We start from the raw sequence: 19,591 nt of genomic DNA, 5'->3' as shown, positions 1-19,591 counted from the left end.
TCTCTACCCTTCTCAGGGCAAGGCTGGTTCAGGGCTCCAGGCTGTCACACCTCCAGGGAGTGTCCTGACTGGGGGAAGGAAGGCCAGGGCCTCAGGGAGGCTGGCTGGTTTTCTAGCCATGAAAGCAAGAACAGCAGCCTGTGCAAGGGTTGGGGAGGAGGCTCAGAGTGCCTTCCCTGTGGGTGGGGGGGGGTTCAGCAAGGGGGCACAAGTGTCACAGGGCTCGTCCAGGCCCAGGCCGGAACAGAGGGCCATTCCCTCTGCTTGGGGTCTAGGGCCCAAGCTGGGGAACTGCAGGGCCAGGCAGGAAACATCGGGGTGGGGGCACAGATTGAGAGCAAAGCTGGGCTGGGTACCCCACACCTGGCCTCGAGGAGCCTCCATCCCCACCACCCCAGGCCCCAGACCAGGAGAGATGAGTCAGGGTCACGCAAAGTATTAAAAGACACCTCTTTACTGTTACCACGCAGCCTCAGTGTCCCGCAGGGTAGCCGCAGCCTGTGGCAGCCGGTGGTCACTTGGCGCTCGGAAATGGCCGCCTGCACTGCTCCAGCAGCTCCTCCAGGTGGTCAGCCCGCTTCATCGCAGCCTACAACACCCGGTGCACCCTGGTCAGGCCAGGGCCACCCCACCCCACCCCTCAGGCAGGCCAGCAGTGGGCACCCACCTGGTGCTGCTTCCGGAGGCTGCTCACAGCCTCCTCCTTCTTTGCCAGGGCCATCTTCACCCTGCGGGGGAGTGCACGGGGTGCTTCAGTGCAGTGGCCGAGCCAGACCCCCAGGCCAGCCTGTAGCTGAGCACGCCAGGGTGGGTGGTGGGAGATCTCCACCCCCGCCCCACTCCCACCAAAGAGCAGGAGGAGCTATTGTCCGGCCCAGCCCATCCCAGTCCTGCTGACTGGGCACTGCGCGGCCTGGAGGAGCTGACAACAGGATCTGTGACCCCACAGCTGACCCCATGTGAAGCCACGCCCTTTGGGAAGGGCTCCCTGCTGAGAGGAGGCCAGGAAGCCTCCACCACATGCCTGCCTCAAAGAGCACCCACGGAGCAGGGGTGAGAGGCCAGAGACCTGGGAAGGACTAAGGGATAGCTGGTGGGGAGGGGAGGAGGGGTCAGCCTATTTGCACAGCACCCACTCCACCCGGTCCCAAGGGGCCAAGGGCCAGGGAGCTCCTCTCTGGACACCCACAGGTGGGGCACCTGCCCTGGTTTGGGATGGCTGGCTTCCTCCCAGGCCCTGGGGCCAGCATCACACAGAGAGGACAACCGAGCCTCAAGCAGGGAGCCCCTGGCTGCGGCTGATGGACGCATTCCGCATCAGCGGGAAGGAGGGAGCGCAGCCGTTCACCGTCCTTGGCCCAGCATCCTCTTTGGAGCCACAGGGTCCTGTCTGCCTTCCCCAGCCCTGTGCTCCCCAGGACCGCTGTTAACCCAGGAGCCCACCTCCCATGAACCTCCTCCAGCTCTGCTTGCTTCTCCCGTGTGAGCTGCTCCAGCTCCAGCCGCTGGCGGGCCCGCAGCTCAGCCAGCTCGGCCTTGGTCTGCCGGTTCTCCTCCTCGGATGTCGCCAGCCGGTCGGCGAACTCCTGGCGAAGGACCTGGGTGAGGCTGCTGCGCTCGCCAGTCAGCTGCTCATTCACCTGAGGGACATGGGGGACGACAGGGACAGTGTGAGTGGATGGCGGGGGCTGGGGGCCAGGGCTCAGGTGCCTGATCCACCTGCTCACCGCCTTCACGTCCGCCAGCTCCTTTTCCTTCTGTCGCACCAGGCCCTGCAGACGCACATTCTCCCCTTCGGCCTCCCCGAGGCGCCCCTTCAGTTCCGCACACCGCTCCTGGAGCTTCCGCTCTGACTGCTCCAGCTCCGAGAGCTCCGCCTCGTACTTATCCCGGAGGCGCTTGACCCTGGTGGCAGGAGAAGCTGGGTCAGGGGCAGCCCTGTGGCCCATCTCTGGGCCTTGCTCTGGGCTTCTTGGGGCCTCACCGGTTCTCCGCGGCCCGCTCGCTCTCCTCCCTGGCCTGTGTCATGTCAGCCTCCAGCCGGTGGATAACCAGCTCAATCTCCTTGTCCCGGCCTTTCCGGATCTCCTCCTTTAGCTCCCGTTCCCGGTTCAGCAACCATGCTTCCTGCAGGGGAGGCACAGGGGGGCTGGGGGAGCTGGCTGAGGGTGGTGGAGGATGCTGAGGACCTCACCTGTCCTCAGGGGTGAGGGCCATGCCCTGTCATCAGGACCCAGCATGGGACCCAGCAGGGGCCTGAGTGGGAACTGTCAGCACAGCCTAGTTCTTCTCCCACTCAGAGACCGTGTCTTCTGCCAAACTGATCCTGATAAAAGAAGGGACCTCATCTGGCTGCTGAGGGCAGGGTGGGGCACCCACACGGCCAGGGGCCCCCACCCGGGAATGAGAGCATCAACGGGGCAGCCTCTTGGAAGGCAACCTGGAAATCCCATCTAGCTGAACACACCACGCCCTCTGACTCAGCCAAGTCTGGGAACGTATCCCACAGATATGAGGACCCCTCCATGCGTGGCTGTGGGAAGGGGACAGGGTGGCCACTGGGCCACACTCAGGCTTTGTCCCCTAGCTGATGGCTCGTGTGGCCCCTGTGTGCCTGTCCACCACCACCTCCTTTCAGGACAGGAGAGCGTGGTGCCACAGCCTATCTGGACACTGGCATGAGAGAATAAGGGGAGACCTGCTCTCAAGTGGGCCCCTCACACTGGTTGTGGGTCAGCCTGTCAACTTTCAGAACAGTCACCACCATCCTCTGGGGTCCACTCCAGCCCTCCAGTCTCTCCCATGCCCAGCTAGAAGTTCACTCAACTATGGCCAGAATCACACCGCCAACCCCAGGCAGCCAGAACCCATACCCGCCCAAGGGGAGGCCACCGATGTAGGGCCTACAAGCCTGCTTTGAGTCTGGGCAGGAGGGGAGAGGAAGAAAGCCCCCGCCCCGTCCCGGCCTCACCCGCCCCCACCTCTTTCTTGGCGGAATTGGCTTCCCACATCTGTCTCTCCACCTCCAGCTGGTCCTTCAGGGCCTTCAGTTCCATCTGGGGGCAGGCGACAGTGTGACAGCAGCCTTGCCTGGCCGCTCCCCACCCAGAGCTGGGTCTGTCAGGGCCTGGATGGGCCTGAGGTCAAGCTGAGGGTTTGTGGGGAGCTGGCTGGGGAGATTCCTAGTGTGAAACCAGGTTCGGCACAGTGCTTCAAGCAGCTGCTACCCTGTGGCAGGTGGGACGCTGGTCCCGGAGGTTGCCCTCCTCCACCCCTGGTGGGTGCTTTCCTGCTAGGCAGGCCCAGAGGGAAGCGGAGGGGCTGGGGGCGGGGCCTGGGCTGGGGGCGGGGCCTGGGCCGGGGGCGGGGCTGACCTGGTGCCTGCGCTCCTGCTCCTCTTTCCCCTTCTCAAACTCGGCCCTCAGGGCCCGGCCCCCCGCCGAGCTGCTCTCCTCTAGCTGCCGCCTCAGCTCATCCAGCTCTGCCCGCTGCCTGCAGGTGAGCAGGGGTCAGTCCTGGGAGGCTAGATGAGGCTGGGCAGGGCAGGGATGGGCAGGGCTAGGCCCCGCCCCCCAGTACCTGGCGGCCTGCTGGCCCAGCCGCTCCTTCTCCTCCGCAACCTCGTTGTAGAGCCGCCGCCGCTGCTGCTGCAGGGCCCGCTGCTCCTGCTCCAGGTGCTGCTCGAAGCTGTGGACACAGGACTCATTGGCAGGGGTGGGGGGTGGGGCGGACACAGGAGCACCTCACACCATAGGGGCCCAGGGCAGGCGCAGCCAGGACAAGCTCAGAACCCAGCAGTGGTCCCCGCGCCGTCTATCCCAGCCGCCCCCCAGAGCGCATCCTAGGAACTGAAGTGCCCAGTACAGTTACAGCTGTCCTGCCCCTCGGTGTCCTGCACTAACCGCCCCGCCCCCCGCCCCAGATTTCTCTGACCCTGGAGGGAGGCTGCCAGAGAGCAGGTACTGTTCACTCTGGGAGTCTGTGCACACACCAGGCCTCGCTCCCCCACCAGTGTCCCCGGGACCCCCACCGCTGCTGGGCTCGCTCCCACTCCTGCCGGCCCAGCGCCTCCTTCTCCCGCTCCAGGTGCTCGCGGAGCTCCTCCGCCTGCCGGCCGTAGTGCTGCGCCGCGCGCTCCTCTGCCTGCAGCAGCTCTGTCGCATGCAGACCCTTGAGCTTCTTTACCTCCTGCTTGTGCTTTGCGATCAGCTTCTGGATCTCAGGCTCCAGGCCTGCGGGTTGGGGGGAGTACTATGCTGCGGGACCTCTGTCCACCACTGCACTGCAGGGGCCCTGCCCCGCGCCCACCTGAACTGTGTGGGACCACTGACCTCTGCCCACTGGGACACCAGGGCTGCGGACCAGCCAGGAGACCCCCTCCAGGGGCTCCAGCCTGAAGCATAGCTGAGCCCACCAGTGCCCACAGCGCCACTCCCCGCCCACCGCACTGAGGCTCCCCCCTTGGTGCTCTGGCCTGCAGAGTCTCCCTGGAAGAAGGGGTCACTGCAGAGGAGGGTGTCCTGGGCAGGAGGGCCAGGGGTGGGCAGGCACAGTTGGGGCTGTCCCACCAGTCCTTAGAGGGTTCTATGAGTGGGAGACGAGCAGCCATCCTCCCCCAACCAAGACCACTCCCCCCACCCCACCCCACCCCACTCACTCCCCTGGAAGCTGGAGGAGGCAAGAAGACCCATCAAAGGGAGCCCAGGCCCCCAACCTGGACGGGGCCCTGTGTCAGGACGCTGGTCTGTGGCCAAGCTCGTGTGCCACCAGCCTCCCCTGCTCCTCCCAGCCTCGAACCAGTGAGGCCCATCCCTGGGTCTCACTGCTTCCTAGGAAGTCTCTGTGCCACACGTGCGACTGGAACTACTGTCCTTACTCGAGACCCCCATGACTGTCCTGCCCACGTGGTGGCTCCCAGCACGACGGCCCCTACCTTTGACCGTGATCTCCTTGATCTTCCGGGTTTTCTCATTGATCCACTTCTCTCTGCGGACTTTCTCCGTGGCGCTCATGAGTTCTTTGAGTTTCTTAATCTCCTATCAACAAGGAAACAGGAGTCAACAGAGGAGCTGTAGGAAGCGGGAGGATGCAAAGACACCCTGTTCCTGGCTGCCCGTGGGTTTCAGGAGGCAGCCTTTCAACAGTGACCCTGGACAAAGCAGGACGCACCAGGGACCGCGGTCCTTGTCTGATGAAAGCTGGGAGGAGTTAGCGGGGTTCCCTCTGACCAAAGACCAGTGCTGTGGTAGGTCCCCGGTCACCTCCTCTGAACTACACCTCCTTACCTGTGACACAGGAGCAGTCTCCAAAGTCCCTCGGCCCCCACCCCAGGGTCAGCCACTTGCCAAGCTTTGGGAAAGCAGCTTGGAGGCCAAGGAATGAGGTGCTGGGGGCCGCCTGTCCTGGGGTCCCTCCCACAGGGCCTCCAGGCCTGGGCCAGGTGGTAGGAGGGCAAAGGGCTCACCAGCTCATGCTGCTCCTGCAGCTGGGCCTCCCTGTCCTTGCGCCTCTGGTCCCCCAGCTTCAGCTCAGCTACCAGGGCCTCACACTTCTCGCCCAGAGCCTTCTTGTCTTCGATCAGCTGCAACCAGGGGTGGAGGTGAGGCTGCTGCCCTGTGAGGCCAGGAGGCCCAGCCTCCCCTCACCCAGGAGGCCCGCACACCAAATCCTGAGCCTTGCTTTGCCCCCTGGTCTGAGGGAGGACCCTGAGTCCTGGGGAGCACACACGTGGACAAGGGCGACAGCTGCCCAAGCCTCGATCCCTCTGGGACCTGGCTGGTGTCAGCAGCGCTCGGACAGTGCCAGTGGCCTTGGCTACAAGGCCCCAACCATGGCCACACCAGGAGCTTCCTGGAACGGGGGTCATTCTGTCAACCCTGTCACCCGGCCTGTGGAGAAGGGCCTGCCCACTGCCTGCCAAGGTGTCTCCATGAAGCCCCCAGGACAACACCCAGCCTCGTGGAGGACTCCAGGCAGACCCCTCATTTGCAGACACCTATGGCCGCCAAGCAGAGTGTAGCTAATGGTCACCGGAGGCCACTTGGTTCCTCTGGGCTCTAACTTCTCTCCACAGACCCCTCACAGAGTTTTCCTCAGAAAAGGAGCCAACGGGAGCTCAGCTGAGCACAGGGTGGGCGTGAAGCTTCCACCACCCTGTCAGGGGAGCTCTGGCTGCCCCGCCAGCCCCCGCAGACCAGGGGTGGGCTCCCCAGGAGAGTCCACGTGCACAGGAAAGTTCAGAGTCTGTCCTGCTGGGTGTGTCCCCAGGCCCCCAGAGGACCAACTGGTCCTGACTGACCCCGCAGGGCTGGACCCCACCTTAGACGTTCTCTGCCCACCTGCTCCTGCTGCCTGCCCACCATGCTGGGTCGAGGAGCATGGCCATGGGTCGGGGGAGGGTTATGGCCATGGGGAGCATCATGGCGGGGGGGGCGGGGGGGCAGCACCGTGGGGCTGGTGTGTGTTGGACCAGCCCTGGTCTCCACAGAGGGAGCTGCTGTCTGTTTCTACAGAGAGAGAAGGAGGCCCACAGGGGAGGCCTATGGGTCCAGAAATTTCCACCAAGCCCAAGCTGGTCTGGAACCCAGTCCCGTCCTCCTGACCCGTGCCGAGCCCCGCGTCCAGGCAGCGCCACCTGGTCGATGAAGGACAGGTGCCGCCGTATGGTGGCCTCGTAGTGCTCCTTCTGCTGCCGCAGCTGCCGGCCCAGCTCCCTCTCCGTCTCTTTGACCCGCCGGAAGGTGAGGTCTCGCTGCTGTGCCTGTAGCGGGTGCGGGAGAAGAGACGGAGGCGAGGCCCTCAAGGGTCAGGCCAGGGGCTTGCTCCGGCTGGGGCCCTGGGGACAGATGCAGTGCTGATGGGGACGTTACCAGCGCCCTCTGCAGCAGCACCATCGCCTGCTTCTTCTCCTCCACCTCCAGCTGCAGTCGCATCACTGATGTGCTGACCTCGGACGCAGGCTCCAGGCGCCCCAGCCCCTCCTCCGGCATGGGCCCCTGCGAACGTGGCTGTGTCAGGCAGGCCATGGTCACCTGCTAATGACCTGCTGTCCCCCCTGGAGACCCCTTCCACACCTGAGGGGCTGAGGCCGGCCGGCCCTGCCCAGACTTCTCCATCTCGTCCAGGAAGTTCATGATGCTCTGCAGCTTGGCCTCTGAAAGCAGGGTCCCATCCTCAGGGGGGCCAGCGGCTGCACTCAGCTTCCCAAATTTCTCCAGGTTGTCCGCTGTCAGGGAGCTGGCATCGTCCTCCTGCGTAGGAGGGGTGCAGGGTTAGGGGCCGTTTGGACAGTTGAGGACTCTGGGTCGGCCTTCCAGAAGCTGCTCAGGGTCCCCTGGGGTAGAGGAAGGCCTGGTCTGGAGGGAGGGCCTCTCAAGCTCCCCAGACCCTGGCAGGGGGTACCACTGGCAGAGAGGCAGTACCCACCCCACCTCCACTCCTGGGTTCTTCTGAGGGTCCTAACCCTTAGTGAGCCGTGGGATAACTGGGGAGATTCAATCAGGTCCCATCTTGCCCTCGTTAGGGTCCTTACTAGAGCAGAGAGGAGCCTGGTGGACTGCCCTGGCCCCCAAAGCACCCCTGGGACCTGAATGGGCAGTGCCAGGGCCCGTGGTCACCTCGTCGGTCCAGGCATATTTGTCCTTGTGGTAGGCCCGGGGGCAGGGCAGCGGTTCAGGTTCCTGCTCCAGCAGCTTCAGCGTGTCCAGCAGCTCGTCCAGGGTTGCCTTTGACTTAGCCCTGCTCCCAGCTCGGCCCATGCCCTCCAGGCCCTCACCAGGCACGTCCTGGAGGCTGGCATCCTGCAGTAGATGGGCCGTTAGAGGCAGAGACCACCAGAGAACAGAAGGGTGAAGCTTTCTCCACATGAGCACGTGCCTGCCCAGCCACGTGGACTAAACTCGACCCGCCCCACCCCACCTCCAGGAAAACAAAAAGGGTGGCTTGGTGGGAGGGGTCTCCAGAGGCTGGAGGCTTTGGCGAATGCCTAACCTGAGCTTCCAGCTCTTTTCTATTGGCCTGTAGTGGTGCCACCCCAGCATCCATGAATACCCAGAGAGATTCCAGAGCAACCATTGAGACCCCAGCCTTCTGCTGGATTGACAAGACCCATCCTGGGTTGCCTTTCCTGGTGTGAGTGACCCCACAGCCAGGGAGGGGCAGCGAAGGGGTAGGTGCCAACCACCCCGGCACCGATGCACCCCAGAGCCGAAGGCAGGCAGGCAGGGTGGGAAGGGCTGTGCTGAGACCTGAGGCTTGTCCTCTGAGAGCTGCCGGGGCTCTGGGGACGAGCCGAGGGCAGGCTGGCTGGCGTCCTCCAAGCCTGCGGTGTGGAAGCTGGCCCCTGCACAACAGAACACAGTGTCAGCCCACCAGGGGGCTGCAGACATGGAGGAGCCCTTGGGAAGAAGCCAGGCACAGGGGAGGCAGGCCTGGGACCGCACACGCCACGGTGGACCTCATGGAGCAGTGGGGACACTGGGGAGCCCTGACCTTCTGGAGTGAGAGGTCACAGAGTTGGTGCAGCTGCTCTGAAAGGACCCGGTGTCCAGGTCCAGAGTAACTGGGACAGGAGTGGAGGAGCAGGGCCTGGTGTCTGCTGAGAGCAGACTCATTCATGAGTGGAAGCTGCCAATGGGGCAGTGGCATAGGGCACCAGGAGACATTGGCAAAGGCTGTACCTTCTTAGCCAGGAGCCTCCCTGAGGGAGAGGGATGGGGAAGGATGGGGAGGTCTGGGCAGGAGGCATCTGCTTTTAGGGATAACTCCAGGGGAAGTCACCATATCGGGGTGACCACACACAGAGCCGGAGGCAGTGGTGGGTGGGTGGCAGGGCAGCCTCTGGGCTCTCAGCCCTGCTCACCAGTATTATTGGCCTTGCGGGTCTGCTGAGTGGTGCTCCCCGGCCTCATGGCTGGCTCCTGGGTGGGCTGGGGCTTCTCCGTCTCCCCCATCCCCTTCAGCGGCCCAAGGTCAGCATTGCCTGATTTCTGGGCTCGCTTCTGCTGCAGTTCCTGTCGTGGGGAGCCCTTGTGAGCAGCTGGGGCCAGGGGAGAGGGCCGGCCCTCATCCTCCTCGAATCACACTGCCCAGGGTCTGGGGGAAGGGGGCAGCAGGGTCCCCAGGAGCACAAGTGGTCTTGGCACAGAGGGTCCTCCCTCAGTGCCAGGCTCCCCACGTGGCTCAGGCCACCCCCTCACTTGGATGGCTGCCCTCCGGGCCTGGCGCGCCTTCTCCTCCCTGGCCTTCCTCCTAGCTGCCTCTCTCTGTTGGTGTTGGTCCAGGAGGGACCCCTCTCCCAGCCGCTGCCGCTGCCCCTGCAGAAGCCAAGCCACAGTGGGTTTGACTGGAGAGATGGGGTGGCCCCATCCTGCCATTTCCCTGCCCCACAGAGGACAAGCCTCCCTCTCTCAGGTGGTCAGCGGCTCCTGCAGATGGGAAATGGCTTTGCCTCCCAGCTAGAAACCCACCCCACGTTTCAGCAGGGGTGACCCGGCACCCAGGTCCTGTGACCGAGCAATTCGGGAGGGAGAAAGCTGACCCCCTAGATGAAGTGGACTCATGGGGCAATTCTAGGTTCAAGCCCACTGGTCAGAAACCCTGCCGTACACAGCAGGACCCCTGGGATTCACGCCCACCCCTCAGGGTGTGGCTCACACACCCACACTGACCTCTCGCTTGGACGCCAGCAGGCGCTCCAGGCGGGCAGCTCCGGCTCGGCGCCGCTGCACCTGGTGTCGGTACCAACGCTGGATGGTGACAGCGGCCTGGTTCACCTGGTGGATGAACCTGCCAGAGAGCGGGGTCAGGATGGAGGCGGCTGAGTCACAGCCTCCCTCCCTGGGTCTCCAGGAGGCCCAGCGGGCAGAGAAGCGGTGGTGCACGCGGCCCTTCTTCAAGTGCCAGCGTTCCCTGGGGAAATGGAAAAGCTCATCCCCACAGACTATTCATGATCAATAGAAACCGAAAGGAACCCAGAGGCCCACCACCACCTGTGGGCGAACGCTGTGTGCTCCTGATGATGACACTGCTCAGAGACAAAGAGTAACAAGTCAGAGGCCCTGCAGGCTGAGCACGGGGGCCACAGGCTGGGGCTCCAGGCATGGCCCACCGGGGAAAGCAAACTAGAGGGGACAGGCTGGTGTGGCCAGGGTCTTGGCCAGGAGGGGCTGGGGGAGGGTGCGTGAGGGGATCCTGGGGTAGGGGGTGATGTTGTTCCGACTATACACGCGTTGAGTTCATAAACTTGCGCCCTAAGAGGGGCACCCTGTTGCGTGTACATTTTACTCAGTAAAGCAGGTTAAACCCAAAGCCTTCATCTGGGCTCTCGGGACCCCTTGTCGATTCACTTGGCAGAGGCGCTAATGGACCATACAGGATGTGAGCGGTCACCGGCCGTGGGACATGCACCCAGAGGGGTGTCCCAGTGGGGACACCCGGGCCTTGCCCAGCTCCTCCCGCTCACCCATTTCCAGGGCCTGGTTCTGAGCTCTGTTGGGACAGCCGTGATGACTGCTCAGCCAGGTGAGGCTCTCAGAGCCCAGGCTCTGACCAAGCATGTCACAGACCTGCAGCCACAGCAGAAGATCCCACTGCGCCCACATCCCGCCCTCTCCAGGGGCCAGATTTCAGGGGCAGCCCCATCAGTGTTCTGACCTTTGCAGTTTTTTATCTTCCTTCTGTTTAATGTTTTTTTACTTGGCAGTTTACTGAAGTGATTACATACTTATAAAACTTACCCATTTGGAATATACCATTCAATAATTTTTAGTAAATTTAGAGAGCTCTATGACCACTGGCATGATCCAGTTCTAGAATGTTTCCACTGATCCTAAAAGACCCCCTCTGCGCTCCTCTGGCCCCAGCCAGCCAGTGCTCTACTTTCTGATTCTGCAGATCTGCTTTTGTTGATGCTTTGTATGAAGAGAACTGTACAACGTGTGGTCTTTTCAGCCTGCATCATCTTAAAACAATTCTTGAGTGGACATTTCTCTCCCTGTGACCTCAGGCCTCCTCCCAGCCCCAGGGGTGGTCACCTCTCAGCCTCCTCCTCGGTCACCTCCTTCCGTCTGAGCAGGCCGGTGGTACCCCCCGAGTTATTCTGGACCACGTGGTTGCTGCGGGCCACATTCTTCTGCGGCTTCCCGAGGCTGCTGCCCTCGCCCTCATCCGTGGCTGCCTTGATAATGTTGCTGACCGGGAGGAGGGAGAAAGATTCACAGCCGCCTAACATGGCCCCCTCTCCCGGCTCCCAGGGGACGGCTCTGTCTGTGGCTCGGGGAGCCGCCTTAGCCTTGTCCCAGGGTCTGAGGACCCCAGGAGCAGGTGAGGTCCTGTTCTGACATGCTGGTCATCCTCAGGGTCACTACTCCCCCACCAGGGCCCATCTGGTGGCACCCAGGGTTAAAGGGCTCCACACTTAAAACAGCAGGATCCCAGAGCCGGATGGTGACTCGACACCCATAGGCCGTCCCTGACCTGAGCATGCTATGCACTGGACATGAGGGTGAGGGACCGGGGGTGGGGCTGCTCTGCTCAGCCTGCTCAAGGTCCCCCTTGGCTTTGGTCTCAGATGGGGACAGGGGACGTGGGGGGCAGCTGTGATTTGCTCAGTGGAACCCCAGATCAAGATGAGCCTGGGCTTGCCTGTGCAGCCAGGGCCTTACTTGAGGGAGGGAGCCGTGCGGTTGGAGCTCTTGGGGGGCGGCGGCGCCCTTTCTGAGGGGGTGTAGTGGTTGTGCACCATGGTGGTGACGCAGTTGCCCACGGCACCCTTGTTGCTCCTGCCGGGAGAGATGGGGGTGGGGGTGGCTTCAGGCTCGGAAAGGACCCCCGATTCACGCAGGTGGTGCCAGGGCTCACTGTGGCACTGTCCCAGTGTCCCTGCCGGGCCCCTCCACGGCCACCATGCCCAAAGGTGGGGCCCTTCTCAGGACCCAGGGAAGCTCCATCAGGCTGTTCGGCCAAGTGGAACCCAGGGTGTGAGGGTGCAGCCAATGTACCTGTTGTTGGCGGTGAAGTTGGGGGCCAGGGGCACCGTGCACTCTCTTCTCCTCGGGCCCACTGGCACGTCGAGGGCTCCAGGACTCTGGGCATCGGATGGCAAGGTAAAGGCCCTGGGCCGGTCATCCTGTCGGTGCACACAGGCAACAGTCCATCACCCCGCTGCACGCACCTCTGACGCGGGGCCCCTGCCCTGCCCCCACCGCCTCACCCACACATGGGGAGCTGTGAGATGACCCAGAGGCTGGGACGGTCTTTGCTCCTCCTCACACTGACCACTGTGGTCAAAGCTGGCTAACTAACACTGATGCCCCCTGCCCCCCACCAGCCCGTCCTGCAGGGCAGTGAGAACAAAGTCAGAACCAGGCGTCAGCCCCAATGAAACAGCCTGACGGCCTGTCGACTCAGCTCAGCTGCAGCCTCACCAGCACATTCCACGTGGCTCCCTTCTCACTGGAGGCTTTGCTCAGACTGGCTGGCCTTTTTCTCCCACTGGGGCTGCCCTCGAAGAGAGTCAGGAAGTCTGGGGGCTCTGCCGGCCTGAGTCACAGAGAGGATGGCAAGCAAGGTCAGTCACAGGGCCTGGGGAGCCCGGCTCCAGGAATCCAGATGGGAACTCGTCTTACAAGGGGACAGGAGGGGCCAGGTCACTGATGGGATCTCCTACTCCCAAGCTTGTGGCATGAAATATCACTTCTCAGCCCCGCTCTGACAACCACGCCTGGAAGAGACGCTCGCACCCTGTCCTGTGGCCACCATGACAGCCCCAGGGAAAGCGCAACAAAGACAAAGGAGAGGAGCAGGTGGGTGGTGGGGGGGGCAGCCTTGAGATTCACATCTCTGCGCAGGAAATGACAGGCCAAGACTCATCCTGCCTGCCTTGCCCCGCGCTGGCCCCCTGTCTAGCCAGCGCTCATGCCGGTGAGGCTGGGAGAAGGACCAACTGAGGCAGGAGAGCAGGACGGGGGTACCTGGGGGGTCAGAGGTTACCTGAGGGGGCTGGGCCATGCCTGGTTGGCTTGTGGCTGGTTGACCTGCGTGGCGCTGTTAGATCTGCGAAGGTTGTTAATGGCCCGGGAGCCTCCGGGCCCTGGGTTCTCCTGCAAAAAGGAGGGAAGCAACTGACCGTGTGGCTGAGGTTTCAGACCTTGTGAGTCCACTCAGGGCCAGGCCAGGCTTGGACCCAGATTGAGTGAGAGGCTCTCCTGGGTCACATGTAGACAGGTGAGCAGGGGGAACAGGTGACAGGTGGGAGGGGGAACACCGTGGGGGCCCTGGGTTTGTCCAGCTGAGGCGGGGCAGGTCCCCGGCCTCTCATGTGAAATGGGAGCGCCTCACCCCTGGCAGGTGGAAGGTCCAAGGGGAGGCATGTGACGCCTGCCCAGGCACCGCAGCAAAGGCTGCCCTCCTCCTCATCACCTTCTCACCAATGAGCCTGGCCGTCCACTCCCCATGGCAGCTCTCGTCACAGAGTTCCTGCTGCCGTCCGGCTACCCACCTGCCACCGACTGCCTGCCCTGCACGGTATGTCCAAGGCCACCAGGAGCTCCTCCTTTCCCACACATCAACCTCACAGAGGAATCACACACTGGAACAGGAGGGATGGAGGACTTGGTGCTGGCAGGATCTAGGCTCTATGTGGGGCCAGGTGACCCTAGCAGCGACCTCTTGGTGAGTCAGCTCCCTAGTCTATGAGCCAGAGTCCTTCCTGCCCCCGGATAGCCCCAGGGATAATGGGATAATGGACATGAAGGTGCCTGCTGAGGTGTGCAGCTTACCCAGGAGTCAGACGCCACCCCAAGACAGGGGGCCCTGAATAGCCTCCAGACCTGATACCCAGCTCTAATACTCACCAACAGCTTCCTCCTTGGCTCATTGCCCGTGACCACGGAGATGGAGCGGGTGATGGGCTTGGTGGCGGAAGCACTATTGGGGCGCCGGTTCATGGGTGGAGGGAGGCCTGTCAGACTCAAGTCCACACCTTCCAGGCTGCCCTCGGGGCCGCTGAGGGCCCTGGAGCCTTTCATGGTGGACAGGTGGCCCTGAGAAGAGAATAAGGGCGGTGAGCAGGCGTCCTCCGAGGGACCAGGTGGTGTGCACGCCCTCTCCAGCTCGGCCGCAAGGGCCTAGGGCTGAGGGTCCGAGTCTGCGTGCCGCTCAGCTCCCCAGAGGCCTGCCGTGCCCAGGACCCTTGTTGCTCAGTGGCTGTCTCCTTATCAGGAGCAGAAGCAAGTGGCAGAGCAGGACACTGAGCATTAACAGCAAAAGGAGGTTTCCTGGGGTCAAGATGACCCTCCCTGGAAGGGCACTGCAGGGGGTGACCCTGGGCTGCTGGAAGTCATAGGTATGAGCCCTCATCCCACGACAGGTACTCTACCTGCCTGGGCCCCGTATTCCTCATCTATAAAATGGGCCTTCAAAAGTGCCTCCTCACAGGGTATCATGAGGTTCAGACAAGGTGGCCATGAGGCTGGCCTGTGGTGAGCACCCCACGGGCGATATTCAAACTGGGATTTGTTAAAGCCCCTAAACTTATCTGGCCATGGAACTCTCCCTCTGTCTCCTTAGAACCATCCAGAATACCCACGAGCTCCTGGGAGGCAGCATCTACTCTCGTGTTGAGGTTCCCCTCCTTCCCTCCTAGGGTGGCACTTTCACTGTACATTGCTGGCCCTTCCCATCCGACTGCTCAACCCTGGGCCTCTTCCCTCTATCCTAGGGGACAGCCTCTGGCCTCCTGGAGTCAAACACCATCTCTGCATGGCCGGTTCCCACAGGCATACCTCTCACCACCCCCTTATCCCCTAGTTCCCAGCTTAGCTGACCATGGAGTACATGGCACCTCAGACCCAAACAGACTCCTGACTGCCACCTCCAGCTGCCCCTCCCCAGTAGGTGTTTTCTGAAACTGGCTCAGACCAAAGATTCAAGTGTCATCCTGACCTCTTCCGCCTCTCACCTCCGCCCCCACCCCCTCAGGCACCTAGCCGGTGCCCCTTTCCCGTCAGTCCCTTCCCTCCACAACCCCGCCTGAGCCCCCATCTCCTCAGACTGAAAAACTACGGCAACCCCTCCTCTGGCCCTGCCTGACCAGCCTAGCCTCTCCCCACAAGGCATCCTTAGCTGATCTTTCTGAACCGGGTCTCAGATCAGGGCGGGAGGACACTCAGGCAGGAGGAATAAAGTCACCAGACCCGGACGGAGAACAACGCCTCTAAGACCTGACCCTGTTCTCTGTGACCTCCTCACTGCCTCCCTTTCCCTCCTTCGATCTGCTTGAGACCCTTCCCTGGGATGTCCTGAGGCGCCCCTGCCCCCCCAACTCAGAGGACTGCCCGTCCCTGTCACTCCTCACTCCATCATCCTGCTTCCCTTGTCTCCCTTGGCCACCTGCCCACACAGGTTGGTCTGTGCACTGCCGGACGCCCTCGTAAGAATGGAAGGTCCACGAGAGTGGGGACCCTGCAACCCCAGAATCTGGCATGTGGCACGTGCTCAGGTAACCAGGGGGATGAGCTGGCACCAGGAGGGACCAGAAAGGAATGAGCATGGCCCTCCATGGCATAGAGGACTCTGGTGGGCCAGCGGGCACACACCATCGTCACCCAGGTTCAGCACTGCAGCCTCCTTCAGCCCCAACACCCACAGCAGAGGCTTTGGCCCCTACTCTCCAGAGTGAAGGCAGAGGCTGTCCCTGCCACTCACTAGGCCAGTGTCCTTGGGTATGTGTTTCCGGTAGTGTGAGTGAAATTTAACACCCTCCTCTCTTCCAGGCACCAGCCACACCCAGCCTAACTGGGCCCACTCGAGGGGCTGGCACCCTTGAGCAGCAAGGAGTGTGGGGGGCTCTGGGATGGTAAACAAAACCTCTCCATGTAACCCTCCAGACTAGACCTCATCTTGCATACAGAGGTGTCCCTCCCAGGATCTGAAGGTGGTGTCCAGAGCCTCCACCTGGACCTCTCAGGATGAGCTGTCCCAGAACCCCAGGAAGCTTCCCTGCAGGCAGCTCCCCATGTCCCTGGGGTTTGGCTCAAGGCAGGGAGATCATCCTCCCAGGAAAGCGGTAGGAGCTCACGGGCCCTGGGGCATGAGCCCCTCCTCACCTGTGTGGGGGCGCTGAGGGGCTCTTACCTGCATCTTCCCCCTCGTCTGGGTACCCTAAACTGCACGAGAACCCCCCTCACCTGTATGGACCTCTTCACCTGTGTGAGTGCCAGGCCCCCTCACCTGCGCTGGCCTCCCCACCTAGGCGGGCCCAGGACCACCTCAGCGGCGCGGGGACGCCCTCACTGGCACGAGCCCCCTCTCACTGGCACGAGGCCCACTCACCGGCACGTTCCACCTCACCTGCACAGCCCGGGATGCCCCTCCCTGCGCGGGCCAGGATCCCCTCATCTGCGTGGGCCAGCCCTTGTGCGCCGGTCCTGGAGATTCTTCACCTGCGGGGGCCACCCCAATTGCACAGGGACCCTCTCACCTGCGTGAGTCGGGCCTGGAACTCGGGGCCTGTAGGACCGAACGGCGAGGGATGCGCGGGGCCCTCCAAGTGGAGACACGGGGAGCCTAGGCTTCGGGCCGACGACCTCGGGACCTCGCGCCCTCGCGCCCCCAGGCCCCGGCGCTGACTACGAGGCCCGGTGACAATGAAGCGGTCGGGCGAGCAGCGGCAGCTAGCAACCCAACAGCCTAGAACCTCCTCCCCGTCCGTCACGGAGGCCCGCCTTTCCTGCCCGCGCCCCTTCTGGATTGGCTCTCCGGCCGCCCACTCCGGACGTTCCGGGAGTTCATTGGGTGGCTCGGCTGTCCTTCGAGAAGTTCAACCGTGGGAGGAGCCGCAGGGAGCTGGGGTGGTGCCTGTGGTGGCGGCGGGCTGCCGATTGGATATGGCCGCGGGAGGCGGGGCCTTGGCTGCGGTGGGGCGGGCCCTAGGCCGAGCCTCTGAGAAGGGGTGGGCGACGAGGAGAAAGGGACGGCGCGTGGGGAGGGCCGTGGAGCGCGCAGGGTAGCTCCGCGCTTCTTCTTACCGTGGGCCCAGCCAGCCTTCCGTGCTCCCACTCAGTCCCAGGCCGCGTCGTCCCCCTAGCTCCCATGCCGTTCCGCGGATCCCACGCGGTCCCTGGGCTCTCGCGCGGTACCCGAGCTCCCTCCTTGCCCAGACTCGTCTGGACACCCGGGTCCAGTTACCCTCTGAAAGCTCCGTTTTGGGTTCTGGACCCGCGAGTCCCAGGAAGGCCCGCCTGTCAATAGGGGCCCTTCCTCGGGCGACCCTGACACCTACCCTCACCCTTAATGCCGGGTCCCCTCCTTACACCCAAGACCGCGCGGTGGCGGCGTTGTCCTTTTTTTTTTTTTTCCTGTTCTTTTCCTGTCTTGACAATGCCATCCTCCCCCCCACCGCCTTTTTTTTTTTTTTTTGCCTCCTTCTCCGAAGTTTTAATCCCCCACCTCCACTCCCCACCGCCCGCCCTCCCACCGCCTGGAGGTTGTTTCCTATCGTTTCTCACGTCCAGACCACTGTCCCCACTGGCAGTTCAGTTCAGTTCAGTCGCTCAGTCGTGTCCGACTCTTTGCGACCCCATGAATCGCAGCACGCCAGGCCTCCCTGTCCATCACCAACTCCGGGAGTTCACTCAGACTCACGTCCATCGAGTCAGTGATGCCATCCAGCCATCTCATCCTCTGTTGTCCCCTTCTCCTCCTGCCCCCAATCCCTCCCAGCATCAGAGTCTTTTCCAATGAGTCAACTCTTAGCATGAGGTGGCCAAAGTACTGGAGTTTCAGCTTTAGGATCATTCCTTCCAAAGAAATCCCAGGGCTGATCTCCTTCAGAATGGACTGGTTGGATCTCCTTGCAGTCCAAGGGACTCTCAAGAGCCTTCTCCAACACCACAGTTCAAAAGCATCAATTCTTTGGCACTCAGCCTTCTTCACAGTCCAACTCTCACATCCATACATGACCACAGGAAAAACCATAGCCTTGACTAGACAGACTTTGTTGGCAAAGTAATGTCTCTGCTTTTGAATATGCTATCTAGGTTGCTCATAACTTTCCTTCCAAGGAGTAAGCGTCTTTTAATTTCATGGCTGCAGTCACCATCTGCAGTGATTTTGGAGCCCCCCAAAATAAAGTCTGACACTGTTTCCACTGTTTCCCCATCTATTTCCCATGAAGTGATGGGACCAGATGCCATGATCTTCGTTTTCTGAATGTTGAGCTTTAAGCCAACTTTTTCACTCTCCACTTTCACTTTCATCAAGAGGCTTTTGAGTTCCTCTTCACTTTCTGCCATAAGGGTGGTGTCATCTGCATATCTGAGGTTATTGATATTTCTCCCGGCAATCTTGATTCCAGCTTGTGTTTCTTCCAGTCCAGCGTTTCTCATGATGTACTCTGCATATAAGTTAAATAAGCAGGGTGACAATATACAGCCTTGACGTACTCCTTTTCCTATTTGGAGCCAGCCTGTCGTCCCGCTGGCAGGACCTCCTCTTCGGCGTCCTGCATGTTTCCCTACCTGCATTGTGCGTCCTTCCCAGTGCACAGGTGGACCTGGCACACCCAGCTCAGCGCTACCCGGTAGCTACGCTACGCCCCCCTTCTGTGATCCCTTCACCAGGAAAGCCCCCTCTCTTCCACGAAGCTTCTGGTCTCACCAACATTTTCCCCTTCAAAATAACAAATAGCACATTGCTCATTTTTGTCCCATTTTTATAAATCAAATACTCTTTATACTTCAAAAAATTCTAATTTATATCAATAAAAATCATATTTTGGGGTGTACAGCTGAGTTTTGATGACGCAGAGAGCTGTTTAGGTTTCCCTGGTGGCTCAGATGGTAAAGAATCCCCCTGCAATGCGGGAGACCTGGGTTCAATCCCAGGGAAGATCCCTGGAGGAGGAAATGGCAACTTGTATTCTTGCCTGGAGAATCCCCATGGACAGAGGAACCTGGTCTACAGTCCATGGGGTCGCTGAGTTGGAATTGACTGAGCAACTAAGCACACACACACAGAGAGCTGTTTTACCACCACAAACAAGGCACAGAACATTCTCTCCCCTCCCCAAACCACGGGCTGCCTTTTGGTAGCCAAATCCTCCCCACCCCTTGTCCCAGTCACCTCCAACCTGTCGTCTGTCAGTCTGTCACTATGGTTTTGCCTTTTCCAGAGTCTTGGAAATGCAGTCCTGTGGTGTGTACCATTTTGAGTCTGGTTTCCTTCACTTAGTTACATGAGCCTTCCCTGTTCCTCTTTTCTTCATTGCTAACTAGTATTCCACGGTGTGGATGAACCATCCTTTATTACACAGCAACCCAAGGACTTAAGGGTTGTTTCGGGTTTTGGGCAATTATGAATGGAACTGTTGTAAACATTCACTTTTAAACATTTGTATGAACTTAAGTTTTCATGTCACCTGGGTAAATACTTAGGAGGGACTGCTGAATTGTATGGTAGGTAGGTAGGTGTTTAACTTTCTAAGATACTGCCAAACTTTTCCCGAAGGCAATGCATCTTTTTATTAATGCTGCATTCTCACCAGCAGCCTGTGAATTCCATTTGATCCCCCTTGGCCTCACACTTGGTATTA

General features: G+C 61.3%; 1 protein-coding gene across 3 annotated transcripts; it reads right to left on the bottom strand.

Moving 5' to 3' along the window:
• Window positions 1-436: 436 nt before the first annotated feature.
• Window positions 437-16,716, bottom strand: CEP131 (centrosomal protein 131). 3 transcript variants are annotated; one of them, XM_061392595.1, is made up of 26 exons: window positions 16,351-16,715; window positions 13,854-14,042; window positions 12,991-13,100; window positions 12,426-12,540; window positions 12,000-12,127; window positions 11,664-11,780; window positions 11,034-11,189; window positions 9,669-9,786; window positions 9,198-9,314; window positions 8,861-9,011; window positions 8,247-8,341; window positions 7,617-7,799; window positions 7,074-7,250; window positions 6,870-6,995; window positions 6,635-6,760; window positions 5,465-5,581; window positions 4,934-5,036; window positions 4,031-4,232; window positions 3,580-3,687; window positions 3,375-3,492; window positions 2,982-3,056; window positions 1,985-2,127; window positions 1,728-1,905; window positions 1,444-1,640; window positions 668-728; window positions 437-589 (listed from the first exon to the last, which is right to left on the bottom strand). In XM_061392595.1, the coding sequence occupies exons 1-26, from the start codon at window positions 16,396-16,398 to the stop codon at window positions 515-517; spliced, it is 3,333 nt and encodes a 1,110-aa protein (XP_061248579.1). In that variant the 5' UTR covers window positions 16,399-16,715; the 3' UTR covers window positions 437-514. The 3 variants fall into 3 exon arrangements, with proteins under 3 accessions (XP_061248579.1, XP_061248580.1, XP_061248581.1); XM_061392596.1 differs by having other exon boundaries at window positions 16,481-16,715; XM_061392597.1 differs by lacking the exon at window positions 9,198-9,314 and having other exon boundaries at window positions 16,351-16,716.
• Window positions 16,717-19,591: the final 2,875 nt, after the last annotated feature.

The sequence above is a fragment of the Bos javanicus genome, chromosome 19 (genome assembly GCF_032452875.1).
Source record: "Bos javanicus breed banteng chromosome 19, ARS-OSU_banteng_1.0, whole genome shotgun sequence".
NCBI lineage: Eukaryota > Metazoa > Chordata > Mammalia > Artiodactyla > Bovidae > Bos > Bos javanicus.
The sequence above is the reverse complement of the archived record's forward strand: the minus strand, read 5'-3'. Positions and strand labels throughout refer to the sequence as shown.